This window comes from Leptonychotes weddellii, chromosome 5 (genome assembly GCF_054177405.1).
Source record: "Leptonychotes weddellii isolate Sample4059 chromosome 5, ASM5417740v2, whole genome shotgun sequence".
In the NCBI taxonomy this organism is placed as follows: domain Eukaryota; kingdom Metazoa; phylum Chordata; class Mammalia; order Carnivora; family Phocidae; genus Leptonychotes; species Leptonychotes weddellii.
The window spans coordinates 35304809-35320639 of record NC_138373.1 but is presented as its reverse complement, the minus strand read 5'-3'; the positions used below and the strand labels follow the sequence as shown (position 1 = coordinate 35320639).

Here is a 15831-nt window from a genome sequence, read left to right as displayed (position 1 = left end):
AGCATGCAGCAGGCACTCAGCCGGTGTGCCGGTGGTCAAGGACTAGCAGGTGACCAGGGGCGTGCTGGTCACGCAGGACTCGGGCCTACAGAAGGGACCATCCCAGTATAGGGACCTTCCCTATACTGCCCCTACTGGGACCCACTAAACTGGCATTTTTTTTTTTTTTAGATTATTCATTTATTTGACGGAGAGAGCACAAGCAGGGGGAGCAACAGAGGGAGAGGGAGAAGCCCTGATGTGGGGCTTGATCCCAGGACCCCCCAGATCATGACCAGAGCCAAAGGCAGATGCTTCACCGACCCAGCCAGCCAGGTGCCTCTGAGCCAGCCTTCGAAGGATGGATGCAGGACTGAGGAGGACGTATCACGGCAGCCGTGGCCAGGGAGACACAACGCTGTTTGTGGACTGTTTCCATGTCACACGCGAACATGGGCGCCCCAGACTGGTGGAAACAGACTTGAAACTGCAGGTCAAGTTCAGGCCACTTTGGAAGCTGACCTGCCTCTGTGGCACCAACTGGCCTTCCTGGGGGTGGGGATGCAGATTGCAAGGCCCACGGTGGCCTGCGGAGGCTCCCAGGACGCCCCCACCTGCGGTGCTGGGGGTTCCCTGGTGACATGGGGCTGGGGAGGGGGCTGAGGGGGACCCCAGGGGGGAAGCACAGCTCTTGCCTGGCCTCCTCCATCCAAGGGCTGGGGCCTCACTCCGCTGCCCCTTCTCTGGTCTGGGGGTCTGGTTTCCTCCCACCTCCTCTGGAGCCTGGCGGGGGAGGGGAGAGGGCTCCCCTGGGGCCACTCCCCAGGACACTCCCTGAGGGCTAGGCTCTTTACCCAGCTGAAAGGGGCTGCTGAGGCATGAATGCACCTCTCCCTATTTCTGAGCCTGGGTGGGGCTGACACTGGCTTGGGCGGAGTGTTGCAGGGAGGGGATGTCTCCGCTCGACCCAGCTCAGGGCAGCCTCCCTCTCTGGGCCTCAGTGGGAGGGGTGAGTGTAGAGGTGGTTAGGTGTCCTGCAGCACCCCCCCTACCCTCCCCTGGGACAATACTCCCTGGAGAGAGGCTCCCCACCCACTCCCCATCCCCACACTGGCCGGCAAGGCCTCCTAAATGCCACTCCAGAAATGCACGGTGGGGGCATCTTCCCGGAATGCTTTTCCACCCACTGCCCCACTCATGGGACTGGCAGGTAGGAGGGGGTGTTGTTCCTCCCGAGGCCTCTGTTTAGGGAGGGACGTCAGGAGGGAAACCAGGGGTGCAGGTGGGCCCCACCGGCCTTGTCTACCTGGGCCTTGGGTGGGGCAGGATGGGGAGGAGAGAATGACTGTGCCCCAGGCAGTGTGTGTGGGGGTCACTCAGCCCTCTCCCCAGCCCTGGTGTGAATGGGGAAATGGAGGTCAGCCTGAGCCAGAGGTGGCCCTGCCTTCTTGCACTAAACTCTCTGGCCTCGCCTCGTCCTGCCCTGTGGGCAGAGGGGACGGCCACCAGCCACCAGCCGCCCTCCTGGGCTCTCACAGCTGGGGGCCAGGCTGACTCAGACTCAACACCCCGGCAGGAGGGGCCAGCTTCCCCAAGGGGGCAGGGCGGGCCCGGTAGACCGGTCGGTCCTGAGAGCAGGGCCAGAGGCCGCATGGACGCCACCCGCAGGGGCCTGAGAAGGTTCCAGCGGGGGCTCTGAACCCTTCCAGACCCATAAGGCCTTGCACAGCCCAGGGCAAGGGGGTGCGGGGGGCAGGGTGGGGTCCTGCCCAAGCGGTGAGGATATCCGAGTGGTTCTTTTTCACAGATAATGGCCTTGCAGACTGCTCAGCCTCTGCTGGGGTCCTGTGGGACCTCTGCCCACAGCAACCTTCTGCTCCTGCTTCTCAGCCTTGGTGAGTAATAGGGGCCGGCTACCGTAGATTGTTAGGGTGCAAAGAGCATCAGAGGACAGCTGAGCATTCTTAAGAAAGGCTCTACCTGCCCCATGCCTCCTTCCTGGCGGTGGGCAGTGCCCCCCCTCCCTGGCAGGTGCCCTGAGGTCAGACAGTTGTTCCAAGTTCTGGGCAGGTGGCCCGAGTCCGGGCATGTGTCCCAAATCTGGGCGCGTGTCCTGAATCCTGAACAGGTGCCCTGAGTCCCGGGTAGGCTTTCGGCCATGTCTCTGCTCCCAGAGGTGCCTCTGTCCCTCTATACCTTGCAGCATTGGAAGCTGGGCCAGGGCAGTGATGGGGGCTCAGGCCAAAGGGACAGTGTCCATGGAATGGGTATCGGATTGCCCTGAGCAGTGAGGTCTTAGGAGGAGGATGTGGGGGACCTGGGCTCCCTGGGGTGGGGTAGGCTGTGACATCATGGGGTGCTGAGGCTGGGGGGGCCAGCTTTGCCTCCTTCCTACCCAGGGTGGGGGCCTGTGGCAAGCACACCCAGGAGTCCCCGGCCATCCCCTCAAACCTTGTGCCCCTTCCCCTGCAGGGTGGGTGTTTCCTTCCAGGGCCCAGGCTGCAGACTCGAGACTGGTAAGGTCTCTCTGGGGAAAGAGAGGAAGGTGTCTGGTCTGGGTGGGGGTCCTCAGACACTGGGCTACACTTGGCTCAGCCACAGCTATGTTCTGTCCTAAGGGTGTCATGACCCCATGGCTGCAAGGCACCTCCTGGGACCTGTCCTGGCAGCAACCTGAGCTGACTGTTGTCCTCTTGAGGGACCGGCGGGACACGGAGAGTAAGCAGGACACCCTGCCCCATTGGCTGTCGGGAGACATGGAGATGGGGATAGCGTTGTGGGTCGCACCTGCCCACACATGTGTGGCCCTTCCTGGCTGCATGGCTTGCTCAGCTGTGACAACCTCGGAGAGTGGACAGAATCACCCCAGTTTGCTGATGTGTAAACTGAGGCCTGGAGGGGGTCATGCAGTCCCCAGGGTCTCAGCAAGGTTAGGGAGGAGGAGGTTGACACAAGTCCAGCCCCCAACCCCGCCTGCTCCCGCAGAGAAGGTCTGCCTACCCGAGCGGAAGGCCCACGTGATAGATGAAAACCTTGTCTTCTACGAGGAGTGGGAACTGGAGGCCTGTGTGGACGGGGCCCTGCTGGCGGCTCAGATGGACCGCGTGAACATGGTGCCCTTCACCTACCAGCAGCTGGATGTTTTCAAGCGCAAACTGGATGAGGTAGTTGGTCATGGGCTCAGGCCTGCCCGCTGTGCCACAGTTTCCGTGGGCACCCAGAGCGTGGCCGTGGCCCTCCCGGTCACCTCCCTGGGCAGTTCTATCCACAGGGGTACCCTGAGTCCCTGATCCAGCACCTGAGGTACTTCTTCCTCGAGCTCACCCCCGCGGACATCCACAAGTGGAACGTGACATCCCTGGAAACTGTGAAATCTCTTCTTCAAGTCAGCAAAGGGCAGACAATGGATGCTCAGGTGACAACCTCCCCCGAGGGAGCAGATGGGGTGAGGCTGTGCAGGCCCCAGGGGATGCCTTTCTCCCAGCCCCAAGACACCTCAGAGGCCTCCTTCCACAGGTGGCTGCCCTGATTGCCCGCTACGTGGCAGGAGGGGGCCAGCTGGACAAGGCCTCCCTGGACACACTGGCCACCTTCGGCCCCACGTACCTGTGTTTTCTCAGTCCTGAGCAGCTGGGCTCCGTGCAACCCAGCGTCCTTTGGTGAGTCCCAGGGGCCTGCCGGGCGTGGTGGGCATGCCGTGCTCCAAGCTCACTGCCCGGCCCCCTGCCTGGCCCTGTGCTGCCTCTTTAGGGCAGCCAGGCCCCAGGACCTGGAGGCATGCCGCCCACCGCAGATGGACATCCTCTATCCCCGGGCCCGCGCGGCCTTCCAGAACATCAGTGGGTCTGAATACTTCGTGAAGATCAAGCCCTACCTGGGTGAGCCAGGGAGAAGCCCTGGGGGGCGTGACGGCCCAGGCTCCCCACGCGGGTGCTGCCAGGTTCTTGCCTCACGAGGCAGCTACTGTTGGTGTGGTCGGTGCTCAACGCGCCCCCTGCCCTTACACGTGTGTGTAGGTTGAGACCCTGTGAGTCTGAGCCCCCGCCAGCTTCTTCACCCACCCAGGGGAACCTGGGGCCCAGGAAGTCCTTAGGGTCAGAGGGTAAGACTGGGGGCTGTTGTGAGGTCTCCTGCTTGGGGCCCCTCTCCCCGCGAGCAGCTGGGGCCCCCACGGAGGACCTGCGGGCTCTCAGTCGTCAGAAGGTGAACATGGACACGGCCACGTTCAAGACGCTACAGACGGAGGCTGTGCTGGTACGGCCGGGGGCGGGGCCGCGCGGGGGCTGTCAGAGCGCCGGGGTCCGCTCCGAAGTCCCGAGGGGCTGAGGCAGGGTGTTTGGGCCCGGGAAGCATGGGGAGGTCTGGACAGCCTTCTGGGGGAGAGGCAGGGTGACCCTGACGGCCCCCTGGGGGCTCTGGCAGCCGCTGACCATTGCCGAGGTACAAAACCTTCTGGGTCCAAACCTGGTGGGCCTGAAGGCAGAGCAGGAGAGCAGCCCCGTGCGGGACTGGATCTTACGGCAGCGGCAGGATGACCTGGACAGTCTGGGCCTGGGGCTCCACGGTGGCATCCCCAGTGGCTACCTGGTCATGGACCTCAGCTTCCGAGGTGGGCCAGGGCGGCCAGCTGGGTGGGGTGGGGGCAGAGCCACGCCCGGCGCCTGAGTCACTCTCTCTGCAGAGGCCCTCTCAGGGGGCGCCCGCCTCCTCGGACCCGGACCAGTGCTCATTGCGATCCCCACTCTGCTCCTGGCTTTGATCCCCAAGTGAGCCCACTGCTCTGGATGCGGGACCTCCCCTGCCCTGAAGCCCTGCCTGGCCCACCCCAAGGGGACTGGACTTCAATAAAAGGCCCCTGTCCTTCCCTGCAGAGATGCCCTGTGGTGTTCTGAGGACCGGGTGGGGAGGCACAACCCCATGAGGTGGTAGATGTGGTTCTTGAGTTGGAGTCCCTCCTGTTTGCACTTGGAGACGGGGAGGGGGGAAAGGGGGTGGCTCTTAGGGCCCTCCTACCACTGTTTCCATTCCCAGGGCCTTCCCTCTGAGGCCAGGCCAACACTCAGGGTGGCTTCTGGGGACAGGGCCCAGGAGATGCAGACAGAAGTCCTATTCCCCGCTAAGAGGGTCTCTGTCCCTCCTTGGGCTCAGAGCAAAAGGATGCAGGCAGGAGGATCACCTTGTCTTTTATTCAAATCCATCAGCAAGGCCCCCTCCCCAGTACCAGTTCTTCATCCTGAGGGAGGCCAGAGGATTGGGGCAGCAACTCGGTCAACTGTTCCTGGCTGGCCGCGGGGTGGGCCCAGGTCCTCATTCCAGCTCCATGTCCTGGGAGCTGGATGTGAGGGGACCAGCCCCACAGGCCCCTAGGATGTGGGACATGGCCAGGTCCTCTGGGCCTGGAGCCTGCCCCTGGGCCTGGGCAGGTGTCCGGCTCCACCTTCCAGCCCCAGTTTCCCTGCATGTGGGGCGGGGCCGGTGCCACCTTTGGAGGCCTTGGTGCAGGCGCCCCAGGAGCAGTCCTGGCTGGGCCCTGGGGTGCCCCAATACAGCAGCCCCAGGAGGCCGGAGGGCAGGGCCACAGCGAGTGGCAGGTACCTCAGGTGGGCCGGTGGGCTGCCTGTAGGAGGAACGTGGATGGAGCACCTATCAGGCCCGGCTGGGAGCCTCCTGGGCCTGGGCAGGCCCTCACTCTGCGCCCCTGGGCTGGGAAGGCCAGGGGGGACTGCCACGGAGGCTGTTCCTCTGGGCCTCGACAGGGCTCTCAAAGCTTCTCCCACCCCCACTTTCTGGTGCTCGGCAGGTGCTGGAGGAGGTGATTTTGTCCTTTAGTAACTGAACAGCCAATGTCACCACATGTCACCCAAGCAGGTGAAGGAAAGAGCCAACAGAGCATGAGGTTGGGCGCAAGATGAGGAGCCAGGGGCAGTCGGGTCCACAGAGGCCCTGCGCAGACAGGGAAGGCACACTAGAGGGGAGGATGGGTCTGGGGCATACCGGAGGTGGGGGCCTTGTTCCCCGGCTGGCCCGAGGTGGGGGCCAGATGGGGCGCGCAAGGTGTGGTGTTGGGGGCCCCGGTGCTGGAGCGGGCCAGGCTGGTGGGGCCGGCAGTGTCCCTGTCCAGGCCCAGCTCTCCTAGGACCGACGTGTTCAGGCTGCGGAGCCAGGAGCTGATGGTCGGGTGGCTGCGTGCCTTCTGCAGGTCCCCCACGTTCTGGCCCAGCAGTGTGGTCACATTGCCGACACTCAGGCTCTGCAAGGGGAGGGAGAGGGCTATGGGCGCAGGTCTGGAGGGTCCCGCAGTGGCCGGCTTTGGGGCCAAAGGCAGACCCGGCAGGGCAGTACTTAACTGAGGAGCGAGCACAGGGGTGAGGCCCGGCAGAAGCGACCTGGGGTTCACGCTGTCTGTGTACCTCTGACTTTGGGGTGAGTGGGGCCTGCAGGTTGTGACAGAGGCCTCCCCCGATTTGGCAGCCCCATCCCCCACCCCGGACAGGCCGCCCCGGGGGCCCACCTGCAGCACTCGGGGGTTCAGGTTGGTGAAGGTGTCGATATCCATGGAGACGTTAGCCTGGACCAGGTACCGCAGCTCCTCCACGGGGGCACCTCCTGGGGGCAGGCAGTGGTGAGAGGGCAGGGGCGGGGGCCTTTGGGGCCAGGGGGCCCGCACACAGGGCAGGGGCTCACCGAGGTAAGGACGCATAAGGCGGTAGTAGTTAGCTGTGTTCCTGGCGCTGCCAAAGGCCTCGCGGGCCTTGGTGTAGAGTGCGTCCTTCCGACTCTGGGGGCAGGAGGAGATATCCAGGGCCCCGGCCTGCCTGGGGGAGCGTGAAGCTGGTAGGCGCGCTGGGAGCCCCTCGTGCTCCCGGCCTCTCCCTGCCACAGCTTTCCTCTTGCTCTCTGTACAGCGCTGAATAGTGTCCCCCCAAAACTCACGCCTGCCCAAAACCTCGGAACGCGACCTTGTTTGGAAATAGAGCCTTTCCTATTTGTAGATGTGATGACGATGACATCTCAGGGAATTAGCGCAGCCCCGAGTCTAACAACAGGTGAAGAGAAGGGACTGTGTGCACAGGCGCGGAGTGCAAGGCCCTGCAGCCGCGGGGGCGGAGGTGGGGATGCGTCCACCAGCCCTGGGAAGGCCAAGGGGTTCCGGCAGCACCACCCCAAGTAGGTTGCAGCCTCCCCTGCAGACTTCAGAGGGAGCCGGCCCTAGGACATCGATTTCAGATCGCGTGGGAGAAGTTTTACCACTTGGTTTGTGGTACCTGGTTGTGCAGCCACGGGAACCTAGCAGGCCTCAGGCTGAGCCCCTCCCTCCCTGGCTGGGCGCGTCCCTGGGCTGGCTCACCGGAACTCTGTGGGCCTGATGGCCTGGACCTGCCTGGCACTCATCCAGCAGAGGCGGGAGCCCCCGATGGCCATGAGCAGGGTGCTGGTGATGGTGCCGTTGTGGTCCAGGTACTTCTGTAGGACAGCCTGGAGGGAGGGCCTGGGTCAGCGGGCCCAGGGGCGGCGCACCGCCCGCCCCCCCGACCATGCTGCCCTCACCTCGGTCTGGTTCTCCAGGGCCACGTCCGAGGCCAGCAGGGCCACAACCGTGTCCCTGGACGTGATGTTCCACTGGCCGATCTCCGAGCGGGAGTAGAGGTAGACCAACGAGGTGATGAGCCGCAGCTGGTCCTCGGGGACGCCATGTGGGTAGACCTGGGTGGGTGGGAGGGTCAGGCCCGCGGCTGGGTGCCTGCCCACCGCCCCCTGCGGCTGGTCTGCGACGCACCTGAGCCAGCTTGGCCTTGATGACACGCTGGCACTCGACTGGCAGTGGGTGCTGCAGAAGGGGGTCCAGGTTGGCTTTGAGCACGCGGCTGCCCAGGCAGGACTCGAGCTGCACACAGTCATAGTGCACTAGGAAGAGGTTGTCATGGAGCATGGCCGCTGTGATGTCCCCGTGGATGCAGGGTCTCCCTGTGTTTGGGGGGGGGTTGGGGGTTTTGAGCTGAATTTTGCTGATTCACTCCTAACCTCGACCCACCCTTGAATCCCTCCCAAGCTTGACCTCTAGCCGAGAACTCGCCCAGACCAGGTAGAGTCAACCCTGACCTTGACCTGCAGTTCAGCTCCACTGGACTCTGACCCCCCAGCCCCACCCCAGGCTGGATGCAGACCCCTGGGTGGTACCCAGGAGGTCCAGCAGCAGGTGGGACTATGTTTTGAGTGCTCCCCCCCCCAGGGTTAGGAGCCCAGAGGACGGGAGGGACAGCATTCCCAGGCCATGGTGGCCACACTGACCTGTGCCCCGCTTGGGCCGAGAGGACACTGACGCGGCCTTGGCCTCGAGAAAGCCAGTGACGAAGCGCCTGGCATCACGCTGGCTGAGCCGCCCAGCTTGGTACGTGGCCACTGTGCTGCTGAAGAAGGCCAGGCCCACAGCCTGGCCAGGCAGGCGTAGAGACTGTACCCGGGGGAAGGGCTGCCCGGGGCCACCTGGTTCCTCCTCCCGTCCCGCAGACGGAAACCCTGGGGCAGGGAGTGACTGGGGACGCTCGTCAGGCATTGGAGCCCTACCCCCAGGCCTGGACAGGCTGGTGGAAGGTCGGCGGGATGCCCCTGTCGTTGTCCACAGCCAGCTTGTGAACGCCCCCCACCCCCACCCCGTAGAGTGTCCTACCTCCTGCACCTGCATCCACAGGCTGGAGCTGATGTAGGTGGCCAGGGATCCCAGAGCCCGCAGCCCCTCTAGGTTCCAGGAGCCAGGAGGCCTGGTGTGGGGTAAGGGAGCACCGTGTTAGGGTCAGGAGCAGAGCCCCAGCCCCCGGAGGCTGCCTGCCCCTCCCTGAGCACCCAGTTTCCAGGGCCTGCTCAGCAGAGACCGTTCCACCCCAGGTGTGGGGGCAGGGGAACTGGGGGTCTGGAGGGTGGCAGCACCCCGAGCCTGTGCACCGTAGGCTGCAGGGTCGGTGGGGCTGTGAGCTGGGGGGACAGGTCACAGGTCAGCAGGTCGGTAGACATTAGGGGTCTCCTGGGCCCAAAGTCCAGGTCCTCTCAAGGAGGAGAGGCCTGGGCAGAGGGCACCGGGCCCTGCCTACCCCAGCACGGTCTTGCCGCCGGCCAGCAGCGTGTTGAGGGCGGCTTGCTGGGTGGCCGTCAGCCGGCAGCAGCGTTGCAGGTTCTCCAGCACACGCGGGTCTGCGGCCTCGATGCGGGACGCATCCATGTCGCACACCAGGACCCCAAGGAGCAGCAGGTCAGAGGCGCTGAGCCACGGGTGGGGCGCTCCCTGCCACACAGCGGGTCAGCACGAGCCCGGCCCCGCTGCCTGCCCACCCACCCTGCCCCGGCCCACCCGTCGTGCCTACCAGGCAGGCCAAGGCTGCGTGCCGCAGGGCGACCCTCTGGTCTGGCAGGTTGGCTAGCAGCTCCATGTCCCCCTGAGCGGCGCGGCGGGTGAAGGCCCAACAATCGGCTTCCCTTACCTGCGTCAGGCTGCGGGCAGGTTGGGGGGCTGTTGGGAGGGTGGGGGCCACCCGAGGGTCCTCCTCTGGGGTGGCCCAGATGTCCCTGGGGAGCTGGGGTCCCTGGGACTCCGAAGGAGGCATGCTCAGCTGTCCCCGCACGGGGAGGGGGGGCACTCACTTGTAGAACAGCAACAGGTTGGGAGGGTGCAGCTCAAAGTCGTCCTGGAGGCCATGCTGAGCGGCCAGGTTGGCCAGGCAGCTGAGCTGGGCAGGGCAGGGGCGTGTCGCGGGCTTGCCCAGCCTGGGGCTCCCAGCCCCCCTCCTGCCGCCACCTGACCCTTGCCCTCAGCGTGGCCTGGGCTCTGTCACCTGGACGCCCTGCCGGCTCCCCGTCTCAGGAGGTGTCGGGGCCACCCTGAAAGCCCCCCACCCCCGACCCCCACAGCACTACAGCGGCTCAGTCGTTCATCCCAACGTCATCTCCTGCCTAGACGTTTTGTCTCGCTTGACTTACTTCGGGGTTTTCGGATTTATTGCTAATTTCATACTAATTTTATAATGAGACAGAATAGTAGCTTTTCTTCTTTCTGTTTCTTTAAACTCAGGAGCAGGTAATGCTTGGGTCAGCTGTGGGTCGAGGTGGACTCAGATGACAGGGGAGAGGCCGGGAGGCTGGAAGATCCACACGGGGCCCAGAGGACCTGTCCCCAGTGTGGGCACCATGTGCCAATGGAGGCAGGAAGCGTCTAGGGTAGGCCTGCTGGACAATCCCTCACCCGAGCCAAGAACAGAAGTCAGGGGGTCTGCAGGGAATTGACTGAAAAGTCCTGGAAATGGTCCCAAATGGGCAGCACCAGAGAGTCACCCAAGGAAGGGAAACCTCAACGTCAGACAGCCGGACCTCCTGCCACGTTGGGGTCTACCCAATAGCTGTGTCTCAGGTGTTTGCGAGGCTGGCTGGGTCTCGCTCCCCATCCCAGCCCCGTGAGCCCCCTGCTGACCCGAGCCCTTTGCTGGGGATGCCCTTCTTCCCCGCCTGTCTCCGGGAAGTCCACCCCCTGCCCTCAGCACCCTGGCCTGCTCCCGCCAGCCACAGCTCTTTACCTGCCAGGCTCTGAGGGGGACCTGCTGGGTGGCCATCCCCCGGATGAGAGCGGAAAGCTGGTCCCGGGGCAGCTGGCTGGCCGGCTGGCACCAGAAGTCGTGCAGGAGGGAGGTGTCGGCACTGGGCAGACAGGGGAGGACAGGCGGTGAGGAGTGGCATCGAGGTCAGCACCCCCAACACTGAGGGAGCGAGACACACACGAGACCGCGGCTTCACTCAGCACTCACTCACTCCCGTTGGTACACAGTGGGCGCCAGGCTCCAAGCTGTGAGCAGGGCTTGGAAGTGGCCCTGGCCTGGACTCTGGGTCTATGCCTCCTCCGGAGGCCTCGTCCCAGCGGGCTCTGGGCTCAGGCAGGCTCCACTGTCCCAGCGATGGCTGAGGGTGTGGAGGAGATGTGGCCTGAGCGCCAGCCGGGTCACCGCAGCAGGCCTGGCTTCTGGCTGAGTGCTCCTCATGGTGTGCATCTATCTAATAAAATCTGTGTGTGAGGAGGGTATCTTGTGGGACTTCACCCCAGGCCTCTAACCCTGCCTAATCAGTCCTTCAATGAATTGATTGATGGCTCATCAGTGATCTCTAATCCTCCAGGGAAGGGAAGGGTGGCTGAGCCCACATACGAGACCTCGGGACAGTGCTTGGGAATGACTGAGTCTCTGGGACCTGGGAGAGCAGCCCAGTCTTGGGGCAGAGGAAGAAACCCAAGAGGACTCAGGACAAGAAGTAATTGCCTGGCAGGCCAGGAGAGCAGTGCAAGCTGTGAGGGGTTCAGGGCCCCAGGCAGCTGCGACGGCCTGGGGGACCCAGTCCTGACCACGTGGCTGTGAGTCTGATGCAGGACACTGGATGCTCTGGGCCATCTAGGGGCAAAGTCGGTGAGTGATGGGAGCCCTGCCTCAGCTTTCCTGGGCCATCGGGTGCAGAACCTGGGGATGCACGCCCCCCCCTCCCCCCAGCCTGCCAGAGGATCAGCTGCAGAAACGTGACCTGGCACTCACCTGGCCCACAGGTCAGCCCTGCTGGCATCCAGCCCTCCCTGGGAGAAACCCTGGGCCTGGGGACAAGAGCAGTGGGCAGTGAGCCACATGAGGAGGGCGAGGCCTGGGCTCATCTGGGCACCTGGAACAGAACAGGCCTTGAGCTGCTGTGGGCCCCCAGCACACCGGGGCACTGCCTGCTGGGGGCATCCCTCAGGGTCTACCTGGGGCTCCCTGTGTCCTAGGGTAGGCCTAGGACCACAGATGGTCCTACCACCTCAGGGGAGCCTCGCTGTGGGAACCACCACTGGAGGGCCCAATGTGCCCCTTTGTGAGGGCTGTCTCACCTGCTCTGGGGCCCATGGCTGTCCTGGCAGAAAGGTGTGGGGTCACGGGCGGTGGGTGCAGGACTAGCTGGAGAGGAGACAGGAGGTGGTAAGGCCCACCCCATCACCTTCCCTGCCCTCTTTGGCACGGGGCACAGAGAGGGAGGTGCCATCCAGGGTCATGTAGGTTGGGCTCCCTGCAACTGCGTCTCTGTGTCTTTGGGGAGGACACAAACACCACAAAGTGCCTCTCGGGAACTAAGGGAGTGGCAAGAGGAGGGGCCGGGCCAAAGCCCCGGGCCTTTCTTATCGCAGGTCGGGCCTCCTGAGACCTGGAGGCTTCGGTGTCTCCAATAAACAGATCTCTCAACAGCTACAGGGGAGGGACGGTGGTCCCAGGAAGTCCCTGCAGGCAGCTGTGGGTAGAGGCCTGGGGGCTCTCCAACCTGCCCCCCATTCCTGGGCGGCCTAGAAAGCCCTCCTCCCTCGTAGGGCCTCAGACGCCCAGCCAGACCTGGCCTCTGGCCACAGCCCACACCACAGCCCCACAGGTTGCCCTGCCCAGTCTCCAGATGGAGGCCTTAACTGTGAGATGAAGGTGTCAGAGTGCCCGTGGGCTCTAGACCCTGCACGGCCCAGGGTGTTACTGTCCCATGCGGGCGACAGAGTGGAAGCCAGACGAGCCCAGCTACCCACCCAGGGCCACACCGAGACTGCCTCCTAGCCGGGCCCAGTGGGTGCAGGTGCCAAGTGGCCCTGCCCCAGCCCCCACTTCTCACCTGAGCATGGAGACCATCTCCTGTAGAGGGAGGTTGCTCCTGCACCCCGCGGTGGCCGTCCGATGTGTGTGTGGGGGTGCAGGCCGGTGCCAGGAGCTGCAGTCCCCTGCAGTGACCCCAGTCCACTGAGTGTGTCAGCCCCTGCAGCTGACCACTGGGGCTCCACGGTGGTGCAGGGTGGGGACACCTGGGTTCCTGCTCACCTGCATGCCTCACCCAGCACCCGCCTGCCTGCCCGCCCACTCCTGCAGTGATGCCGGCCAGGCCGATGTGGAGGGGAGGAGTGGGGGCTGTGTCAGGTGAGGCTGCCGTGCCCACCCCTGGGGGCCTCAAGCAGAGCAGACACCTGCTCTCCAGCCCTGGGGGAGCGGGAGGCTGAGCTCACGGTTGGCGGCCACCCAGCACACACCCCTTCCCCCTGGGGGATGTGTCTGTGCCCTGAGGATCGGATGTGTCTTCATACGTGTGCGTGTCTGCGTCTGTCATGCGTGCTGGTGTTTTTGTGCACACGCGTGTGTGTCTGGGAGCATCCACAACTATGTGATGCATGTGTTCCCTGCAGGGACGCCAGGCACATGCAGATACAACATGGTGGCGGTTTCTGCCCTGTGAGCACGTGCGTCCATACACGTATGTGCTGGGGGTTAAGGGGGGGGTGCAGGCACCAGATAGGTGACCCCAATGGCAAAGAGCTGTGCCACACATGCCCTGCGGGCCCAGGACCGGACAGCTCCATAAGCCTGGGCCTCTGGGGCTGAGTGGGAGGTGCCCCAGCGAGGGTGGGTGGGGCCAGGTGCCCAGAGCTGAGTCCTGGCTCTCCTCAACCCCTGGGAGGGGCGCAACTCCCACCTGGCAGGGCCAGGAGGGCACCGGGCCTTGAACCCCTGGACCCACTAGCACCACAAGTAGGGCTGCACATGCCCAAAGGGCCTGCCACACGGCCAAGAGGACACACTGACCCTAGAGGGCCAACAGCTGGAGGGGCCAGCTGGGGACTGCCGCCCAGCTCTGCATGGAAGTTCAGCCGCACCATGTAGAGCTGGATGCGCTCCTGGCCTCCCAGTACCACTGGGGGCGCTGCCCCACCAGCACACACGCCCCCAGGAGCTTGCCTGCCACAGGCCTGCCCCACGCTTCACCCCCCCTGCAGCATCTGTCTGGCCACTCCTGCCTGAAGAAACTCTCCCTGCCATCCGTGCCCAGGAGACCCTGCTCAACTCCCATGCCTTCCAAACCTTGCCCACCACAGCTAGGGTGTGTGCCCCAGTGTCTGGGCTCCATACCCTCAGCTTTGAGGCCCCCCAGGGCAGTGGGAGACGGCCAATCTGCAGGAAGCAAGGTCTGGATCTGGCCTGCGGGTGGCTCTCTGGGTCGTGGGGGACTCAAGGGGCCAAGGAGACCTTTCAGGGGGAGCAGCAGGGCTGTGAGAGGAGCAACATACATTCCCCAGGGTGGGGCCTACCCCTGTGCGCCTTCCCGTCCTGCTTCCCTACCTTGGGGGCTACCAGTCTGTCTAGCCCTCCAACTTCTCTGCCGTTTGCTTTGTAGGCCCAGCCTGTGGGCCCCACCAGGCCAGAGTCTACACCAGTGTCCTCCAGCTGGCCACACCTGCCCTCTGCTGTCCCCCCCGGGCCCATCCCAGCCAGGAGTGCCTACCCTGCAAGGTAGCTGGCGTTCCAATGGCGGAGAACCCTAAGGAGGATATGGGGACAATGACTCTAGGGAGGGACCCTGGTGAGAACAGATGGGTGCTCCAATGCTTTTGGCTAGGTGAATGGGGGATGTCTAGGAACGGAGCTGACCCAATTTCAGTCCTTCACCCAGAGCCCAGCCTCCATTCACACTAGGCTGCAGGGTGCTCACTGCATGGCAGGGGGAGGGTCCATCCTGGCTCCTGCTGGAGGGCCTAGGGCAGAGATCTGCCCAGTGTAGGAAAAAGGGCAGGGGTCTGGGGCCTCAAACCTCCCCATTGGATGGATTCATAGTCACTCATGAGATCAGTCACTGAGTATTTATTCTGAGGCCCCGGAGCTCAGCTACAACTAGGCCGACGTGGGCATGTCATCGGGATGGAAGAGATGGGGGCTGGCCACTCTTGCTCCCCAGCTGAAGTGTGAGGACCTGTGGTGGCCTAGGCACTGTGAGAAGACCGAGGGACGTGGCTCGGACCCTCCCCCATGTGCCGTGTGGGTGGGGAGGAGGAGGCCCACCAGCAGAATCTGGTAAAAGCAAAGGCACGAGGCAGCACTGGGTGGGCGGGATGGGTCAGGGTCCGCAGGCGGAGAAGACCCAGCCAGGATAGGCTGACCAACACAGAAGGTCCAAGAAGAGCAACGAGGAGCAGGGCGCTCTGAGGCCTGGGGGCCCTGCAGGAGCCTAACTTGAGGCTGGCCCGCTGTGGGCTCTGTCCCTTAGAGAGTGACCCTGGGCAAATCCATAAAACAAGCCCCTAGGAGTGAAGCTTTGGAGCCAGGAAGGCAGGCCTTGGTGTCCCCTCTCAGGGGAACGGGGTGCTCAGAGGGAGGTCCCATCCTCCAAACTCCCCGGCAGCCTGGCTCCCCCTGCTGGCCCTGCCCGCCCCTCTCCAGGCCTGGCTGCTGGAGCCAGGACCTCAGGCCCCATCCACAGTGGGGCCGAGCACAGAACACCCTGACTCAGGATGGGCCCAGGGCTGTCCCCTGCAGCCCCCATCCCCCTAGTGGGCCCAGCCTGCCACTCCCACCCAGCCTGCTGCCCTCAGTTGTCAGGCTCTAGGGTCCACTCTGACAGCCACTGCAAGCATGAGGCCCGCTGTGCCTCTGTCTCAGGGGGCTTGTTGGGGGGCGTGGAAGTGCTGCAAGACCCAGGACTCCCTTCTGTGGGATCAGGGTCGGGAGCAGCCCTCAGGACCTGGACAAGCTGGTCCAGTGACTGCACCAGAGTATGGGGGCTCCAGCAGGCATCAAGCGCCGGCACGAAGGGATCTGGTGTGCAGGCCTCCACACGTTCAGCGTGAGTGGGGATACGCAGATAAAAGGCGTGCAGCATCATGCGGAAGGGCTGGTCTTCTTGGTCCGATGCCTGCCCGTAGGTCAGGTCGCCCACGACAGGATGGCTGAGAGCACTGCAATGCACACGCAGCTGGTGCGTCCGGCCTGTGGGGGTGGGGTGGGGCAAGAGAACTGGTAGGGTGGGGGTGCCATTCCATGCCCACCCCTCACCCACTCACAT

The 15831-nt window shown here is 64.2% G+C and overlaps 3 protein-coding genes across 4 annotated transcripts in view; 1 reads left to right on the top strand and 2 right to left on the bottom strand.

Moving 5' to 3' along the window:
- The first annotated feature begins 1398 nt into the window (after positions 1–1398).
- Positions 1399–4849, top strand: MSLN (mesothelin). Of its 2 annotated transcripts, XM_031034305.2 has the most exons (11): positions 1561–1659; positions 1787–1874; positions 2452–2495; positions 2598–2697; positions 2965–3143; positions 3239–3394; positions 3496–3638; positions 3730–3857; positions 4139–4233; positions 4402–4588; positions 4661–4849. In XM_031034305.2, exons 2-11 carry the CDS (start codon positions 1790–1792, stop codon positions 4747–4749), a joined length of 1206 nt encoding a protein of 401 aa, XP_030890165.2. In that variant the 5' UTR covers positions 1561–1659; positions 1787–1789; the 3' UTR covers positions 4750–4849. The 2 variants fall into 2 exon arrangements, with proteins under 2 accessions (XP_006739169.2, XP_030890165.2); XM_006739106.3 differs by having other exon boundaries at positions 1399–1874.
- A 296-nt stretch (positions 4850–5145) lies between these two features.
- On the bottom strand, positions 5146–9467 carry LOC102744143 (mesothelin-like protein). Its single transcript, XM_031034304.2, has 11 exons — positions 9336–9467; positions 9066–9256; positions 8648–8738; positions 8269–8410; positions 7757–7944; positions 7528–7683; positions 7328–7455; positions 6664–6794; positions 6491–6585; positions 5974–6229; positions 5146–5596 (listed from the first exon to the last, which is right to left on the bottom strand). Exons 1-11 carry the CDS (start codon positions 9399–9401, stop codon positions 5343–5345), a joined length of 1698 nt encoding a protein of 565 aa, XP_030890164.2. The 5' UTR covers positions 9402–9467; the 3' UTR covers positions 5146–5342.
- Positions 9468–14618: 5151 nt separating this feature from the next.
- The window catches only part of RPUSD1 (RNA pseudouridine synthase domain containing 1), a 2722-nt gene continuing 1509 nt past the window's right edge, over positions 14619–15831 (bottom strand). The window contains exon 6 of the mRNA XM_081820394.1: positions 14619–15816. Coding sequence (XP_081676520.1) covers positions 15358–15816 — 459 coding nt within the window. The 3' untranslated portion in view covers positions 14619–15357. The remainder of the gene's footprint in view (positions 15817–15831) is intronic.

Coding starts and splice junctions, on each gene's coding strand:
- MSLN (XM_006739106.3), top strand. CDS start 1,790: ATGGCCTTGCAGACTGCTCAGCCTCTGCTGGGGTCCTGTGGGACCTCT. Junction 1,875..2,451: donor GCTCCTGCTTCTCAGCCTTG/GTGAGTAATAGG, acceptor CTTCCCCTGCAG/GGTGGGTGTTTCCTTCCAGG. Junction 2,698..2,964: donor GGACCGGCGGGACACGGAGA/GTAAGCAGGACA, acceptor CTGCTCCCGCAG/AGAAGGTCTGCCTACCCGAG.
- LOC102744143 (XM_031034304.2), bottom strand. CDS start 9,401: ATGGAGCTGCTAGCCAACCTGCCAGACCAGAGGGTCGCCCTGCGGCAC. Junction 9,257..9,335: donor ACGCAGCCTTGGCCTGCCTG/GTAGGCACGACG, acceptor GCTGTGTGGCAG/GGAGCGCCCCACCCGTGGCT. Junction 6,795..7,327: donor ATCAGGCCCACAGAGTTCCG/GTGAGCCAGCCC, acceptor ACGCTCCCCCAG/GCAGGCCGGGGCCCTGGATA.